The sequence below is a fragment of the Pungitius pungitius genome, chromosome 16, assembly GCF_949316345.1.
Source record: "Pungitius pungitius chromosome 16, fPunPun2.1, whole genome shotgun sequence".
Lineage (NCBI taxonomy): Eukaryota > Metazoa > Chordata > Actinopteri > Perciformes > Gasterosteidae > Pungitius > Pungitius pungitius.
Window position 1 is genome coordinate 5,484,507 of NC_084915.1, and position 17,563 is coordinate 5,502,069.

General features: G+C 46.3%; 1 protein-coding gene across 13 annotated transcripts in view; it reads left to right on the forward strand.

Moving 5' to 3' along the window:
• The window catches only part of LOC119215060 (peripheral-type benzodiazepine receptor-associated protein 1), a 48,241-nt gene that overhangs the window by 22,205 nt on the left and 8,473 nt on the right, over positions 1-17,563 (forward strand). For 9 of the 13 annotated variants that reach the window (XM_062558260.1, XM_062558256.1, XM_062558257.1 and 6 more), the window contains 20 exons: positions 83-250; positions 3,224-3,307; positions 3,446-3,535; positions 3,715-3,837; positions 3,946-4,050; positions 4,274-4,324; positions 5,009-5,041; positions 6,643-6,823; positions 7,335-7,424; positions 7,847-8,052; positions 8,819-8,925; positions 9,017-9,126; positions 9,212-10,087; positions 11,141-11,292; positions 11,393-11,812; positions 12,356-12,724; positions 13,033-13,188; positions 14,799-14,856; positions 16,386-16,522; positions 16,736-16,904. In XM_062558260.1, coding sequence (XP_062414244.1) covers positions 83-250; positions 3,224-3,307; positions 3,446-3,535; positions 3,715-3,837; positions 3,946-4,050; positions 4,274-4,324; positions 5,009-5,041; positions 6,643-6,823; positions 7,335-7,424; positions 7,847-8,052; positions 8,819-8,925; positions 9,017-9,126; positions 9,212-10,087; positions 11,141-11,292; positions 11,393-11,812; positions 12,356-12,724; positions 13,033-13,188; positions 14,799-14,856; positions 16,386-16,522; positions 16,736-16,904 — 3,685 coding nt within the window. Of the gene's footprint in view, positions 1-82; positions 251-3,223; positions 3,308-3,445; positions 3,536-3,714; positions 3,838-3,945; positions 4,051-4,273; positions 4,325-5,008; positions 5,042-5,373; positions 5,395-6,642; positions 6,824-7,334; positions 7,425-7,846; positions 8,053-8,818; positions 8,926-9,016; positions 9,127-9,211; positions 10,088-11,140; positions 11,293-11,392; positions 11,813-12,355; positions 12,725-13,032; positions 13,189-13,484; positions 14,775-14,798; positions 14,857-16,385; positions 16,523-16,735; positions 16,905-17,563 lie in introns of those variants that run through there. The other 4 variants (XM_062558254.1, XM_062558258.1, XM_062558255.1 and 1 more) reach the window with 4 other exon arrangements.

Sequence of the window (17,563 nt, forward strand, 5' to 3'; positions counted from 1 at the left end):
AAAAATGTGTATTGATGGTTTTGAACTGTCTCTTTGAGGTATGAACAGACTCTTGACTGAATGAATGATTGTCTGCTTTCAGGTTGTAGGAGAGACCCCTCAGGTGGCATTAAATGAAGCTCCATCCAGGTGTGCGAAGACTCCCGAAGAGGCGGAGGAGTCGGGGCTGCGAGTAACGCCCCAACCGGGTCTAAGCCTGCCCCCCTCCCGTCAGGAGGAACACACAGAGGAGCAGCACCTACAGTTTCTGGTGAGAACATGAAGTACTATACTGATATTTTAAAAAGACACCGTCATGTACTTGTAGCGCAACATGCATGAAAACATCCTACAGGGGTTTCCTGCGGTAATGTGCTACATTTTCCTGTTTAAATCTCAAAATCCCATGAGAAAATCTGGTAAAACCATTTTAACATGGTCAAATACAACAATTATGTTTTTTGTGTGCTGCTGAAAATGGGTTAGTAATGCAGGAGGCTACTAGATATCAGCAGTGGACGTTTCAAATGGATCCTATCCTTTCACTCCATTAAGCAGCTATAGATGTACATTGTGCCGAAATGCAGAAATCCCGCTGTCCACATTGCTTTTTCATGAGGCTGAAGCCTGAACTCAGTACTGCGACGGAGCTCACTGCCACAGAGGGGCAATCTATGGTGAGATTTGTTATGTAATGCAGCAGGATTATTTTGAGCCTGTCCGCTGGAAACAGAAGAGTGGCACATTGCCCTCGCGCACTCTCCACGAGGGTCTCGCGGCTTAAATGGAACATATTCCCTCTCAGCTCTGTGTTCTTGAATATCTTGGTTCAGGATGGGAAATGGAGATTTCAGACACGAACTGACGATGTGAAGAGGCCACAGATTGCACAATGGCATTAGTGCCAGTAACAGGCTGCATGACTCCTCACACTATAGCCGTGAGCCATGCACGTGCAGAGCTGCACCACCTTGGTGCTCTCACTGAGGTCTCTGTGCGCTTTGAAAAGACTGTTGTGCAGTTTTCTGTCAGAGTGAAAGTTGTAATTTATATGTAATTTTCTGCCAAGTTCACATTTACATAGTTTTCTCAAATGCATAGTGCACAAGAAGCTTGACGGTTCATTTTACCTTTTAAAATATTTGTTGGATCTTCAGCTCACATCATAAACTGGCAAATATCTTAGATGAGTTACATCATGAGTAAGCGCTGAGCTCTCCCAGAAGGACAGTGTTAGCCAGAGGTGTGGACTCGAGTCATGTGACTTGGACTCGAGTCAGACTCGAGTCATGAATTTGATGACTTGAGACTCGACTCGACAAAACGTACAAAGACTTGCAACTCGACTTGGACTTGAATACCGATGACTCGTGACTTGACTTGGACTCGAGCCTTTTGACTCGAGAAGACTTGCTACTTCCCATGAAAACTGGGGGATAACATTTTCACACGGCCGCGCCGCTCTGTTTATCTGCATTTGTCAAAAAAATGTGCGCCACCTGTATGCAGAGAGCGCGCGCTGCCTCCACGACATCCAATCACTGCAGTCCATTTGACCGTATCAACGAGACAGCTCGTTCATGGTTACAAAAATCGGGATTTTTGAACCCGGATTCAGACTCCGATGGAAATCCTCGCCAACATTATGCCAACGTCCGTTTTAAAGTAGTGTAATGAGCTGAGTTAAAGTTATTAGTTAATCAGTTATGCAGATGTTGCATGTGTTCACGTTATGCTCCGTTACCAGCTGTAGTTACGCGAGACAACCCGAGTTTTGGGGGGCCGTGTATGCGGAAGTGTTCGTTCGGCGTGGTGACGGCCAACAGTGACCGAAGTTGAGTTGTTTTATATAAATAAATGCAGCGGAGTTGCAAGCCAGTCATCGCCTCCTTATTTACGCTGCAGCATTGGGGTGAGCGTTACAGTACTATAACACAGTCACAGTCGATCCACCATTACCCTTCCCTTCGTAGTCTAGGTCTGTGAGGCAGCGCACCATCACCCAGGGTTCCCCGTCCCCACTATAATAAAATGACTCGAAATGACTCGAAACTAAAATGGTACGACTTGTGACTCGACTTGAGACTTGTTGGCTGTGACTTGGGACTCGACTTGGGACTTGCTTCGTCTTTGACTCGACTTGACTCGGGACTCGAGGGCAATGACTTGAGACTTGCTTGTGACTTGCCTAACAGTGACTTGATCCCACCTCTGGTGTTAGCCCAGATATCACGTAAATGGGGGTTTTAGCCATGAGCCATTAGCAATAGTGGTAAGTCCAACAACTTTGTTACACTCTCAAATGTTTATTGTCCATATACCCACAGGATAAATAAATAACTTAAATAATCCCTTAATTTTCCACGTTGTGCCATCATCAGGTTCAGCCTCAGCTTTACTGTGGGTTGTTGTGGATGCCATTTGGCAAATATTAGAATGCAAACAAAGACGTCAACACGGTGACCATTCATACCTGTCAAACCAAACATAAATGAATAAGCATTGGGAACATGCTAGCACACAATGTTAGCATTTAGCTCGGCCTCAAAGATCTTCTTGCGTGGCTTAGCACTATGAAAAAGATGCCCTGCATGCTGATGGCACCGGCTTTGTAGGTCCCAATAAAAAAAGCGATTTGGTACATTTTTCAGACAACAATAAAGAAAACAACATTTGGAGGGTGCAGAAAATGAGAGAAGAAACAAATGGACAAATCGGCAGTTCACTGTCTGTTTATTTGTTAGCTGCTGACAATACTTTTATGTTACAATCATCTTTGTTTGGTGCACATTATTCAGGCTTATAATGCTGCAGGCAATACCCAATCAAACAGATCCAGTTCAATTATCGTTATTGTCTCACTGTGTCATCATCAGTTTAATTTATTCCTTATTTAGCTGCCGGTGGTCTGCAATTAGCCGTCTGTTCTGTAGCTTCCCCCCCAAACAGTCCCTGGGGTAATTGAGGTCCTGTAACATTGCTGAAATAAGCTGATTTCTCCTATGCTGGTCCTGCATGTAAGCTGCATTTAGAATAATTAAAAGATGCTAAGCTTTGTAATACCTCATCGTTATCTAGTCAGAGGCCAACTAAAGCCGACGTTTTCTGCATTGCAAAATGTTAAGAATTTATTTGTCACTTTGTGATATGCTGTCTTCGGACAGTATATCCTACTAAATGTTTTAGAATCCAAAAAAGTAAGAATTCGATGGATCTCTTTTTTGCTTTGTAATCCCTGTTCCAGGAAAGTGAGCTGAGCAAGAAGAGAAAAGAATGTGAAAACCTTGAGCATGAAGTAAAGAAGCGACAGAAGAGATGTCTGGATTTGGTAAGCACTGTACTTGCTCTTTCCCCCATGCTCTGTGGCTCCAGTCTGGTTTCAGGCATTGTACGTATACGGGACAAAAGGTGACAGGAAGGGATGGATTTCCCTCACATCGATGTAAACTTTTCCTTTTGATCACAGGAGAACCAGCTTGAGGATGAGCAAGGAAAAAATGAGCAACTAAAGGAGGAGGCAGATCTCCTCAGGAGGAAGGCACAGCTGCTCGACCAGGTCAGTGTCGAGCTCTACGGCAGAAAAATATGTTTCGTTTTTTGTCCTCTCTGTGAATCTGAATTCCATAGTTTTGACGATCAAAGACACTTTAAGGCTGTGTAGTAAAATCTCAGAGATACAATACCACATGGTCACAGGGACATCATGTGCTCCTCTCTCCTCCCGTTGTTCTTCAGACTCGGGCTGAGAATGAGGAGCTGAGGGAAGATCTCTCTGAAGTGACCGCTCAACACAATTCAGTTCTCGAGGAGAACCAGAGACTCCGTGCCAAACTGGAGAACCTAGAGCAGGTCATAAAGGTACGGCTGGGCTCAGACACTTCCCGTATTGTTTTCAATTTCCACCCCGTACTATCTTACTGTGAGAGTATATATATTTTTTATGTACATTTTCTTCTCTCCAAACAGCATATGCGAGAGGTCGCCGAGCGAAGGCAGCAGCTGGAATTGGAACATGAGCAGGCACTGGCTATCCTTAAGTTCAAACAGGATGAAATCAAACGGCTACACCGGGTAAGAACCACGGCCTCTTCTACATGTCCTGTATTTAGCTAATATTTTCCCTGCTAAATCAAAAAGACCCTTGTGTCTCATGGGTGGCTTTGTCCAGCAGGAGGCAACCTTTGCGCACCAATGAAGCAGTTTATTAACACAGCTGGCTGGGTTGAGCAATTATGGACAGCCAAGGTTACACTAAATTAATATCTGTAATAATATTTCATGATTTGATCCTCAGGCTCAGTTATACGCCAAGAGGGAGCATGAAGGGGTGGTTCAGGTTCTGGAGGTAAGTTATTGTTGCACCCCTGTGACTAGTAGAGAAATCCTTTTCTATACCAGGCAGTGTTTCTATTCCTGCACAGTCGAGCCCTGAGTTGCTTCTAAAAGCTTTGCGATGATCTACCAAGACAAATATCCTCAAGGTGTCAAGAGTTTACTACAGTCACACAGGGGAGAAATTCACTCAGCCCTGACATTAGAAAGTGTGTTCCTCTAATCCACTAGTGTGGTTCAATCTGAAAATATAAAATCAAATTTGTCATTGAAGAAGGTTTCTTATCTCTCTAACCAAGCGAAAAGATTATTTGGGGGAACTCCATGTTTGGAGGACAAAAAAGGCATCACATTACCAGTGGAGCGGGTCTTGGTTCTAATCTAAACACCTGGCAGAAAATATTTGTAGTGGTACTTTACACTGTTCTGTATTTGTGGCACTCGTGGGTGCTGAAAACCGTTTGAACAGATGGCTTCTCCGCTGCCATGTGACTTTTAAACATGAATTCAAACTGACTCAACGCAGTCTGTGACAGTTGGAACTTTCGGTCCGTCTGATTGGCTAAATGATTTTGAATGATGACACAAAAAAAGAGCCTTATAAGGTCTTCTAAAGTTAGACTATGTGTGTCTGCTGTCTCTGCTACAATTTTTCACACAGTGCATTTGATGAAATGACGTGTGTATTTTATTTTAGGAGTTGACTCAGCTTGTGTTGCAGAGGGAACTGGTAGAGTATACCTGCGCCTGAATTTTTTCTATTTTTCTTTAAGGGTGCTTGCTTCCTTCCTCTTGCTTTGTTTCTCTCACTTGGCGTGTCTTTTCGCCCTCGAAGAGCAGAGTCAACGCAATACCTTTGTACGATTAACCCCCAAATTTGCGCCCATTAAAACTGGCAGCTGCAGACACATTCCAGTGACACTGGTTTCACAACAGGATTTTCTCGCAGACCTAAACTCAGACTGCTGTGTCTCTGCTTTATTAAGATTTGCCTCAAATTCATTGTTTCAAAAGCATGCGTTTGTTTTTTCTGTCCTTGTGTGTTAACATTTTGCTAACCAGAGTACACTGGACTGCATGCAGGTACTGTTGACCTTTAGCCATCTTGGCCTAATTATTCCCCTCCCTCCACACCCTCTCCCCCACCCAAGCCCCCTACTTATAGAACTACCAAAACCCAGTTCCTTTTCATTTAAATCCCTTGAGTTGACCTTATGACTTAAGTTCATAAACATCAATTAAAAGCAGAAGTGAGGGCTCTGTTGTAATTATTATCATTATTTCATAGATCCCTCATGTGGCCACAGAGGCTACAAATACGTGTAGTGATGCTTGGTTTGCAAACAGTGTGCAGGTTATTCTCATGAGACCAGATAACATCTGTGGCGCGCTAAGCGTCCCAGCAGCACTGAGCACACTTGCAGGCTTCTTATTTGATCGTTTGATTTTCATGTAGACTCGCCCATGCGAGCTCACCCAACGCACTGCTGAGCTTTCTGTAACTGAGTATTCAGTTCAAAGTGATTTCTCGCAGGGTTTCGGTCCCCATTTGCACTTCAGCTCGGTGCAGCCGGATAACGACCGGCTGCAGGCGAGGCTCTTGCGTAGGTGAGAGATAACAGGAAATGTTGTTCACACAGTTTCGTGTTGAGGCTTTTTGTCAGATCAGCCCCGGCAGGAAACTCCCACAGCCTGAAGTGAAATCAGCCACATGTAGAAACTCGGCAGAGGCAAGGCGAGCCTCTGTAGCGAATAAAATCATGCTCTCTGATGGCTTCATAAAAGTGAAGCAGAAAAGTCACTTCTCTTAACTTGCTACTCCCGTTTCCCATCTAACCGTAAAACTACCCGTCTTTTCATCCACCCCCTTATTTCTGGTAGTTCTTGTTTTGTGTTTGTGTAAAGCTTGTATTAAATATTCTTGTAGAAACCTAACTGTATTAGCAGTCCTTTGTTATATAATGCTATCCCACACATAGGCAGCAATGTATGAACTATATGTTGTATGCTTTCAAAAACTGTTCTATTTATTCATACACGAAAATAATCATGACTGTAAGCTCAGATGTAAAATTGGATTTGTCAAATGTGGTTTTATCTTGTATATTATTCGATGCATAGTTGCACAAGAAGCTTGAAGGTTTATTTTTTCAAGGAATTAATACGTGTCTGTTTAGGCATCAAACTTTTCTGCATGCCACTGACTATTCATAAAGCAGTTCACTTCTACAAACTGTTCAAAGCCCACTTGAGACCTCTGGCGAACAGCTGTGCTCACTTGTTTGTGTACTGCTTACTAACTGTAACTTTCACTGTTCACCATATGTGCAGTCGAAGGTACGAGACCTGGAGGACAAATGTCGCAGCCAGACCGAACAGTTTGGTGCCCTCTCCCAAGAGTTGGAGAAGTTTCGACTGCAGGCCTCCAAGGTGGACCTGGCCGGCGCCAGCCTCCTTAACAATCCCAGCCTCTCTGTTCTGACCAACGGGTTGGGCCTGACTGCAGAGCGAGGTGAGCCACACCACCCTGAAGGCTTCTCAAGACCGACAGTACTGCTGTGCAAAGAGAAAAAGTCTAAGTTGTTGAGGGCTTCAACAAATGAATGAATCGCCATTAGCTGTACAGCACAAGGTCATTTCTGCTTATTATGTAAAAAGTGACACCTGAATATCAATAATCCCTATTTCAACTTTCATGGCAGATCTTTAGTAGTGTAGGATTCTTTCACTTAAGGAAATCCTGGCACAAAGCATGGCTCGGAACATATGGATCAACAGCCTCAGTCCGCTTTTTGACCGAATGCCTTCCTTCTCTTTTGTGTATCAGAACTACAAACGGAGCACAACCTCTTACGTTTCCACCTGTTCAACACAGGCTGTGAATTAAAGGCTCAGGTGCATGCTTTTGAGAATGTCCATTATAATGTAATCCCAGCCCATCTACTTCAACGGTGCAAACTAGTCCAAGTCGCTTCTACTGTTTATCCAACCTCTTTCCCCTTGCACTGTTCATGTCTTTTTAGACTGCACTGGTGGCTCATGGGACATGGTGTCTCTGGGTGAAATAGCCTTCTGGAGTCTCGAGGGAGGTGACACTCTCTCCTGCCCCGAGGGTAATAATCCGCCCCGGTATTTTCTCCGTCTCTGTCACCCCATGATACGTGTTGGGCACTGTCACTAAAAGCACGGCATGTTTCTAACTTGTCATCTCACCCACACTGTCGCCGTCCTGCACTGTCTCTAAATGCTCATCATCACATGAGGGTCAGTGCTCATGGGCCGAGGTGAGAAAATGTACCAGTTAAGCCCCTTAACCGTGCTGGTGTGACACACCTTTGACCTCAGACAGATGGAGATCGGCTTTTTTAATCAGTCCGCTTCACCTTGAAGCTTCCGCATCAATCCGATGACCTCGCCCCACCTAGCGGCTCATGGAATCCACCTGTTAAACTAGTGAGAGGCCAGGATTGTCTAGTAAAGTCACAGATTATGTCTTATCCTCGTCCTCTCTCTCTTTCTCTCTCTGTCCTGCTAGATTTGGCCGCTGCGCTGCGGCTGGGGGCCACCCCCCACGCCGCGGGGCTGTCCAGGGTGGAGCGCTCGCCCGTCACCAAGCACCGAGAGCTGCCCACCATCAGCGTCAGCAAGTCAGGCTCTTCCTCCAGCAAGTCCGAGACCGCCCACCTCAGCACCAAGTCCGACACGCACCTCAGTCCTCACAAATCAAGCCCCACACATGAGGTACTGACCTTGGCAATGCATCTATGATACTGTCGTCAAATGGTTAATACATGTGGGAGTGGCCAGCCACTCTTAATATCTACTAGCCCCCAAAATGCTTGCTTTCCTTTTGCCAGCATTTAATCGGGGGGGAGGGGTGGCTATGTAATAATGCTCCTTTGGGTTTAACAAAAACTTAAAAGACTGTCCAGCTGAAATGAAAAAGCTGAATGTTTAGATGTATTTTATATTTGCAAAGTTTTCACTGTTTTACCCTCCCATCAGACGGTCCCTTCTCAGCGCAGAACTGATGCTATCATTTGTGCTCTTTTAGCCAATAGACACCTTTGACCAAAACGGTCATTTACATTTTCCACATTCTGTTCAAATTATTTGTTTTATCATGGTTATCATATGTGCTAACTGCTACACTAGTTACACACACACAAATCATGCATACTTAACACATACAACCCCACTACAAACTATCCCGGTAATCTGCCAGGGTTATGCCATTGTGCACGAGTCCTTCCTGCAGCTCCTCTGCTTTGTATCCACATAGTAGGGCAACCCTGAAGCCCAAATTATTCTGGTCCAGCGATGTACGAATGCGCAGATTGTTTTATTTTATAGACAAATGTTAATAAGTTGCGCTGAAAGAAAGTTCACAGCAATCTTATTTTACTTCCGCTTTTAATTTAAAAAAAAATGTTCCTTACTTTTTGCATGCACGTTACTATCATGTTAAGGGTCAAGGCAATCCACTCTCTGTTCATGGTGTTTTCAGGTGGACACTGCCAGTGAAGTGGAGGAGCTGGACATTGACGTAGCTCCTGTACCTTACACAGCCAGCAGAGGAGCAGCCAAGCTTCAAGTTCTTATTGCACGATACAGGTGAATTCAAACAAGGCACGAGCTTATTCACAATGTCAACACTTCAATATGGGATAGTGAAATAACTTCCTAGTGAATTATTTTTTGTCAGCTATAATCCATACGATGGCCCCAATGACAACCCCGAGGTGGAGCTTCCACTCACAGCTGGAGAATACATCTATGTGTACGGAGACATGGACAACGACGGCTTCTATGAAGGTAATTCTATGAGTATCTGAAGTACCCAGCAGTTTGTATCTTCGTCGTCACGGGGTGCTCATTGTTTAACGTGGCTTCCTTACAGGTGAGCTGATGGATGGGCGGAGAGGGCTGGTCCCCTCTAACTTTGTGGAACGTGTGTCGGACGACGATGTCATGAGCAGTCACCATCCAGAGACTGGGGACGTGTCCCACAACTCCCTGCTAGACAGCAGCCTGCACAGTGGCAGCCACCAGCATCGACTCCACGTGGGCGCCAGCGCCTCAGAAAGGCCGGAGGCCGCCGCCGCCTCCGGCCTTGCCTCAGCCCCCTCGGATCCAGCATCGGCCTTGGCTGTCTCAGCCCCCATCACCAACGGCCTGGACTTGGATTTGGAAGAGGTGGGAGTGGACATTGTGCCTTACCCACGTAGGCTCACCCTCATCAAGCAGCTCGCCAAAAGCATCATCATCGGCTGGGACCCCCCGTTGGTGCCGGCCGGGTGGGGCAATGTGTGGAGCTACAATGTGTACGTGGACCAGGAGCTGCGGCTCAATGTGCCCTTCGGTGCCCAGACCAAAGCGGTGCTGGAGCGGTTGGACATAAACCTCAAGGCCTACCGCGTGTCAGTGCAAAGCCTGACTGAGAAGGGCCCCTCGGACCAGCTGCGCTGCAGCATGCTGGTCGGTCGGGACGTTTGTGTGGCGCCCACGCAGCTGCGGGCGGAGAGGATTACAGCCACCTCTGCCAACCTGACCTGGCTGCCCAGCAACAGTAACTATGTGCACATTGTGTCCTTGAACGAGGAGGAGTGTGAGCTGGTGAAGGCTGGCTGCAGCTCGCTGTGCCTCAATAACCTTTTACCCAGCCTGCAGTACTCGGTCAAAGTGGAGGCACGGCCGCATCGCACGCCGTGGGAGTTACCCGCGGAGCGCCGCGAACACAGGAGCGCCTCCATCACCTTCACCACACTGATGGCAGGTCAGGATTCAGCAGCTTGTTTTATATCAAACATCTATCTTTTGTCGTCTATCCAATTCCACTTTCACATAATCAAAAGATCACGATTCAATAAAGACTGATTCTCTTCATTGGATGTATAGTTGTATTGAAATGTAAATTGCACAATTTGAGAATCTTTTTAAATGTACAATTTGCAAGTGAATTATTTATAAAATATTTGTGACATACAAATACATACATATGTCCCGAGCCATGCTTTGTGTCTGGATTTCCTTTTAAGAAATGAAAGAATCCAAGTACACTAACAAATATCCTCCGCCGTGAAAGTTGTATTAGGGATTATTGATATTTAGGTGTTTTGTTAGATTCCCTTAAACACTAAATAGTACATAATAAGCAGAAATGACCGTGGGCTGTACAGCGCATGGCGATACACGTGTACGTGTTCAATATTGTGAATGTTAGTGATGGATATTTTATAGAGCGTAGCATGCGTAATATGGACCATGCATTGGTTATGGGAGAGACGGTACAATTGGCAATGGTTCATGGTAAACAATCTCCAAACTGTTTGTTGGGTCGGCTGCTGGTTCTGTCCAGCTCTTCAAGTCAACACAACAATCAGAACACGTTAAGCCAATTCAGATAATATCTATATATCAGCGGTGGTGATTCACTACCTCCCACACACAAACATCAGTTTATACATTAAATATATTAACACATTATACCATACTGCTACTCTGAGCCTTCTAATCTACTCCTCAATCTTGTTTTGGATTTTCATGAATGAACCTGCTTATTTGTGATCAGTGTTTCTCTAAATTATCTTTCAAATTTCCTTAAGTTTCATGCCCACATTCTGGGAACGCAGGTATATGGTTTCTAAATTTCTTAACGTCCCTCTAGAGTTTTAGATGGCGCCTCTCTTTTTTTATGTGTAGTTATATTTCAATAGTGATGTTAATTTCTTATCCCAAGCACTGTATTTTATTGTGTGAATCACTTGATAAAATGAAATGTCTCTATCTTTTGCCCCTGGCTGTGGGGTGATGCTGCTAATCCCTGCAGGCCCCCCGGATGCCCCTCTGGATGTCCAGCTGGAGCACGGCCCCTCCCCGGGCATTGCCCTCATCAGCTGGCTGCCAGTCACCATCGACGCTGCCGGGACCTCCAACGGAGTCCGTGTCACTGGATACACTATATATGCTGACAAGAAGAAGGCAAGAGTCCTTTATGGTTTTATTTCAGTATATAATTCGTCAGTGGAGTTTTTGAAGGTGTCTTTTTGCTCAAAGTGTACCTATCATTCTCCCTATCAAGGTGCTGGAGGTGTCTTCCCCTACGGCCGGCAGTGCCCTGCTGGGCCCCTCTCAGATGCAGTCCCTGCTGGCCGCTCACGAGCTCACTCTCCGCACCATGTCCGCCCACGGGGAGTCCTGCGACTCTCTGCCAGTCCATGTGCCCTCCAAGCTGGCCTCCATCATGGCCGGTCCATCCACCACTGCCCCGCAGCCCCACCACCTCAGTCACCTTCCCTCGCCACCGCCCAGCGCTCTGCCATCAGACACAAACATCCCCGGCCTCGCAGTGAGAGCCGCTGCCAACCCTCCTCAAGCTCCGGACCCAGATGACCTTCTCCTATCGGCTGCATATGTGAATGCCTGGGCCAATCCCTCTTCTGCTGCGGCGTTGGCTGTGCGTGAGGCCACACTACCGGCAGCCTCCAGCATTCCTCTGGAGGTAATCCTCACTCTTACATCCTCATTTATTTTTTCCAGAGGGTTTCATACGTTGAGGCGCCTTGAATGGGGCTCAAAAGCACGATGTGAAGGCACTGCATGAGCTGAAGGCACAGGTGCATGCCCGTTGATCTAAAAAAAAGTTATAGTTATATTATAGTTACGGTATCTTGACCAGATTATGAACACTGTCTGACAGTTGGAGCTGCAGCAGCTACCAAGCACTTTAGGTACCTTTTTAATTCCGAACGGCGGGTTCCGGCACAAACGTCAGCTTGGAATTCATAGAAGTATTCCTCCGAAAGTTCTCAGATGCATGAGAGTCATGTTCAGGTTTCTATTGAGTGTTAACTATCCCTTCATCTTTGGGTACAGTACAAACTACTAAAAAATGAACTACTAACTCAGCATGCTGACAATTTGTATTATAAAACAGTAGAGGAGGGGTGTTGCCCTCCACTAACAAACTAATTACCAGTAATATCAAGAATAATTCAAATCAAAGGCTAATTAGGGTTGTATTGACTATCTCTCTCGTCTTCAGGTAACAGTGCCCTCACCCATCATCTCACCACCTCAAGTAGCTGCACCGGTAGTAGTAGTAGCAGCAGGAGCAGCAGCGTTGGAGCAGCACAGAGACACCAACAGCCCCGGAATCATACGGCCCTTCCCATCCATGGTGGAGTTCATCGAGGAGGCCGAGGCCCCGCTCAGGAACGCCGAGCACATCCCTCCCCCACCCAAAGCCCCACTCACAGACTTCCTTAATCCTCCGAACATTAACCTTCACCGCCCTCCGAGCAGCTCACCCCTGGAGTCCGAAGCAGAGGAGGAGCAAGAGAATTCCCGCTTGGTTTCCATGGAGGATTTCTTGAGACACGACCCAGAGCCAGACTACTGTACGACGCAGCAGGTCAGCACTGACTCTTCAAAATAGTTTACTTGTCACTAAAGGAAGGAATATGGCATAGAAGGTGAAGCTGCATTCAGAGCCCAAGAGAGGTGTTGTCTAATTGGGTTTGGGTGAGGTACTTATTCATAGTCAGTGTTTGGTGAATCGCTGCATTATGGGAGCAAAGTGAATGGGGGGATAGCAGCAAAACGTATTTTAGACACTGAATTGCATTCATCTTAAATATAAGATAGGATTGACTAATAAGGGTTTGAAATGTCTAATAAACTGCAGAGTTCGCATCAGTATGTTGACGTATTTTATTGCAGAGTTACAGCAGAGGGCTCGTGGAGCCTCCCAGTGACTACCACGCAGAGAACAGTCGTTCAGACCTGTCTGACATCCTGGAAGAGGAGGAGGAGGAACTTTACTCTGACCACCTTAGAGAAGCACAGGACCGGGGCTACATATTCAGAGCCAACAGGGTAAAGGAAAGAGTGCATAATTCTTGGCCATTTGCAGAGACACTACAATTTCTGCTTCATGCTTCGTTGAGCCTGTGTTGCATTGTTAAGTTGTCACTCTGTGGCATCCTGTCATATTTTTAATAGTGCTCGATTAAGTTCTTTTTTTCTCTTCTCTCTTCCTCTTTCTTTTCTATTTCCTTTGCATGACCGTCTTGCCCTCTTTTTTGTCTGCACTATTTCCACTTAACAATATGATGTTCCATCCCACCTTCACCAATCACCTCTTCACGTTGCTTCGGCCTTTCGCCATTTAGTCCCGCAAATTGGAGGTGTCAGACAGTGACGAGGAGGTGCAAGAGAGGATCCTTAAATTGCCGGCTCAGGTCCAACACCAAAAGCAGCTTTTCAGCATTCCCGAGGCGACTGATGACGAAGCTCGCAGTCAAGAAGAGCCTTTAACCCAACGTGGTCAGACCTGGCCCAGGTCTGGCCCCCGAGACTCGGAGCACGTCCACCGCCCCCCCCAGCATCACCCCAACCCACACCCACACTACCCCCCTCACCACCACCACCACCACCACTACAACAGGGATCCCAGATCCCTAACCAGAGAGCCTCTACTCAGGCAGGTCAAGTCTAGGACGCCCTACAGGGTGCACTACACAGACACCGTTGACTCCATCGGTTTCCCCGAAGATCAAGACCAGACTTTATATGAGGGACCTGCTAGCCGGCGGGCCCACTGTCCTCCACAGCTGACCCCCACCAGCAAAGAAAGAGGCTTAAAAGGGCTAGGCGACCGCCTTAGGAGGGAGGCCATGCTAAGGAGTCAAATAGCAGTCGTGGCAGCTGCTAACCCCGGCCATGGTCCCAACACGCCAAGACCCCACCTGGTGAGCAAAACGGGACCGGGCCTAAGGCCGCCTATCGGCCCTGGAGAAGAGATCGACGTGGAGTACGGCACCGATGACATCTGTGGCCTGGGGGAATCTGGGTCGGAACCGATGACACCCGAGTGGTGGGCTGAAGGGGCTCAAGCGGAGTACAGCAGAGCTGCTCACCGCCGGGGGATGCAGGCTGACCCGCTGGTAAATGTTGTCCCGGCACCCCTCCTCCCCCCTGTCCAGTAGCGGCGTAGACTTGGCCCTCTGAGGGCTTTTGTGGATATCACTTTTTACCGTTTTACCATCATAGGCAGAGAGACGCTCGCTGTCACAATTTATGGCACAGTTTGCTCTTATGAAAGAAGGCAAAATACAGTTCATCAAGTCCATCATCAGCCGGTTGCTTCAGACTTTGAATGTTTGTAAGATTTGGGGTCAGCCGAATTGTAGCTGACTTTTTTTCTACCTCTCTCAAACTGCACTGCTTCCTGTTGCATTCATTTTTTTTCCTCCACTTTGAAAGCCACTCAGCTTTTTTCTTAATGTAGTCTGCCATGTCCTCCATTAGCTCATAATGAATGTGCTTTGGTCTGTGTCTTCTAACACCACCACAATGCAAATGAGGCAACTAAATGAAGTAACATTTGAAATAGATTATTAGATCAAGCCTTAATCATTGCATGATTGTGTTTCTGTATTAGAGTTTCTCTTATTGTCCTGTTTCTCTTGCTGTATGTGGAGCAGGAGCCCAGCCAAATCCCTCCAGCAGAGGCCGGCCCATCGCAGGCCAGGCAACTCAAAGGTCAGGGACTGTTTCCTCTTTTGTCTTCTTGTGTCCTCCGTCTCTCCATTTACTTCATTTACTCGCTTTACTGAAATGCTGCACAGGTCCGACGCTGACCGAGGCTCCCCCTCTCTCACACGATGGTAGTCACAGTAGCACCTTGTGTAGGAAGTGAGAGCCAGGGAGTGGTCAAGGTGGAGGATGTGCTGTAGCCTGTTAAGCTGAATACTGGCTTAACTCAAAGTGGCTTGTCATGACAGGGGGAAGTGACAGAATTTAAAAATGACCTCTGTTAGCCAGCAGAGAAACTGCCTGCACGGAGGACGTGTGAGTGTCTCTCTTCCTGCGCCTCCCCTTACCTTCTTTCTTCTCAGTTGCCACGGTGACTACGTATTAAATAAAACAACATTTCAAGTGCATGTGTGCATACAGTCAGCTACACGCACACACAAAAGCATGCGCTCACAGATAGAGGAAGAAGGGGGGAGATTTTCTCTCTGAGCAACTCAAAAAGCAGTGAGGATGTGAAAGTGCGCAAGTTGACTGCCCGTGACTCTTGTCACAGATGGGCTGATTCCCCCTAATGAGATAGAGAACACGTCTCTTCAGTGCAGCTTAAAGTCACACTACAGCTCTTCAAATGTGTCACTGGCGATAATGCTTTTAGGCACACCGTTGTGTCACATCTTGCGCAGTGCGCCGTGTTGCCGGCCACATTTGAAGGCCCTGTGATGTTGCACTTTACCATGAGTGTATTTGTCAGTTGGTTTCTCCAGATTCAGAGAGTCGACGGTGTGCAAACCTGGTGGGTTACATTACCTCACATCACATGTCATTTAGCTGATGCCAAAGCGACTTACAATAAGTGCATTTTAACCATAAGGATACTAATCCAGAAGAACAAGAAACAAAGTGCAGTTTCATCAAATAAGCCGATTTACAACGTGCTATAGATAAGAGCCATTATAAGTACAATTTAAGTCCTACACTTTGTTAAGTGTTTTTAGTCAAGGTATAGTCTGACGAGGTGTGTCTTTAGTTTGCGGTGGATGAAGGCTCTCTGCGGTCCTGATGTCATTAGAGAGCTCATTCCACCATTTAGGAGCTTGTCTAGCTGCAGATCACGAACGAGCACACATTCGTCAAACGGCTCACTCGGCTTACAATCAGTGGGTTATCTTGATTACTAGGGGGCCGCCTTAGGAGGCATGTGTTCAACAAGCCGCAATCATAGCGGCGTTACGATGGTGGGGGAGGGGGGGGGCAGTTGGCTATGCTATTTGCAGAGCTGGGTTTGGCTTGTGTGCCAAGAATGCGTAGCGTGATAGTAGGTATTTTTAACAGTAACCAAAATACATTGTATAAAACCAAAGAATTCTCTCGCTTGAAATTAATATTAAAATAAAACTGGAGGGCTGTCAACAAACATTCTAAATGCAAATATATGAGTAAATCAATCTGATCTGAATTTTTTGAATTGTTTGTGTCATTAAATGCTGTATATGAGTACCAGATATTGTATTTTGTGTGTGCGTGTGTGCGTGCAGGTGATCCACCAAAGATCAAAAGAGACGGCAATGTGCGGATCTTTGTGGCCCTCTTTCCTTATGATCCTGCCACTATGTCACCCAATCCTGATGCTGCTGAGGAGGAACTGCCCTTCACTGAGGGACAGATCATCAAAGTACGTCCCCAAACAGCTCACACGCTACTGCAGTAGCCCAGACAATCATTCTTGTGTTTTCTTTCAAAGCATCCCTAGTAAGCTCACAGTAACCGGAGGATGTATGAATGTGCTCCCCACTCACTTTAATGTGCTGAGTGTTTCTTTTTGTTTAGCAATACTACAGGCACGTGCGCCCTTTCAGTAAATCTGTTTTTACACTCCTATCCCCAGGTTTATGGAGATAAAGACGCAGACGGGTTCTACCGAGGGGAGAGCAACAGTCGTCTGGGCTACGTGCCATGTAACATGGTGTCTGAGATCCAGGTGGAGGACGAGGAGACCCGGCAGCAGCTGCTGCGGCAGGGCTTCTTGTCCACAGCGGCCTCCATGGAGAAGATAGGTAGGTGAACCTGCCCAGAGACCTGCCTGTTGGCACATATACGACCAAATGACAGAAAACACGTGTTCTGTGTAAATTGTATTCATGTCCTGTGCCGTTATGTGTGCGTTCCAGTTGGAAACAAGTACATCCATAGGGGTAAATTGTAATTGTGTTACATTATATATCAACGCTGTTTTGTGTTGGAAGTGGTAAGTGAAGATAGCATCACAAGTGTTGCAGAATCTGAACCTCAAATATACGTTTTTCATTTACCTAGTCTTCAAATTGGCCAGCTGTATTACGTCCTGTAAAATCTATTTTTCCAGATGAGAGAAGACGTAACCGCTCCCTCTGGCCTGATGAGCTATTGATCCATCAGAAAGCACAAACTAAGCTCAGTTGGACTGATATCACATGAATCTAAAACTTCCATGGCATTTTTATGTGCCTTTTGTTCACTCTGTTGCTATTAAGGAAAGCCTAGCAGTCTGTTCTCAGTCACTGACTTTGCTCTCCTGCAGCCGTCTAAAAAGAGGAAAAAACGTAATTTCTCAACCTAACACTTGGCTTCGGTTTCCTGCTTTCTACTCTGAGCGGTGAAGCTGCAGATGGTTTAACCTTTTCACTTCCACTTGTTCTCAGTGCTGTGTCTGCTGCTCACTCTTTTTTTTTAATTG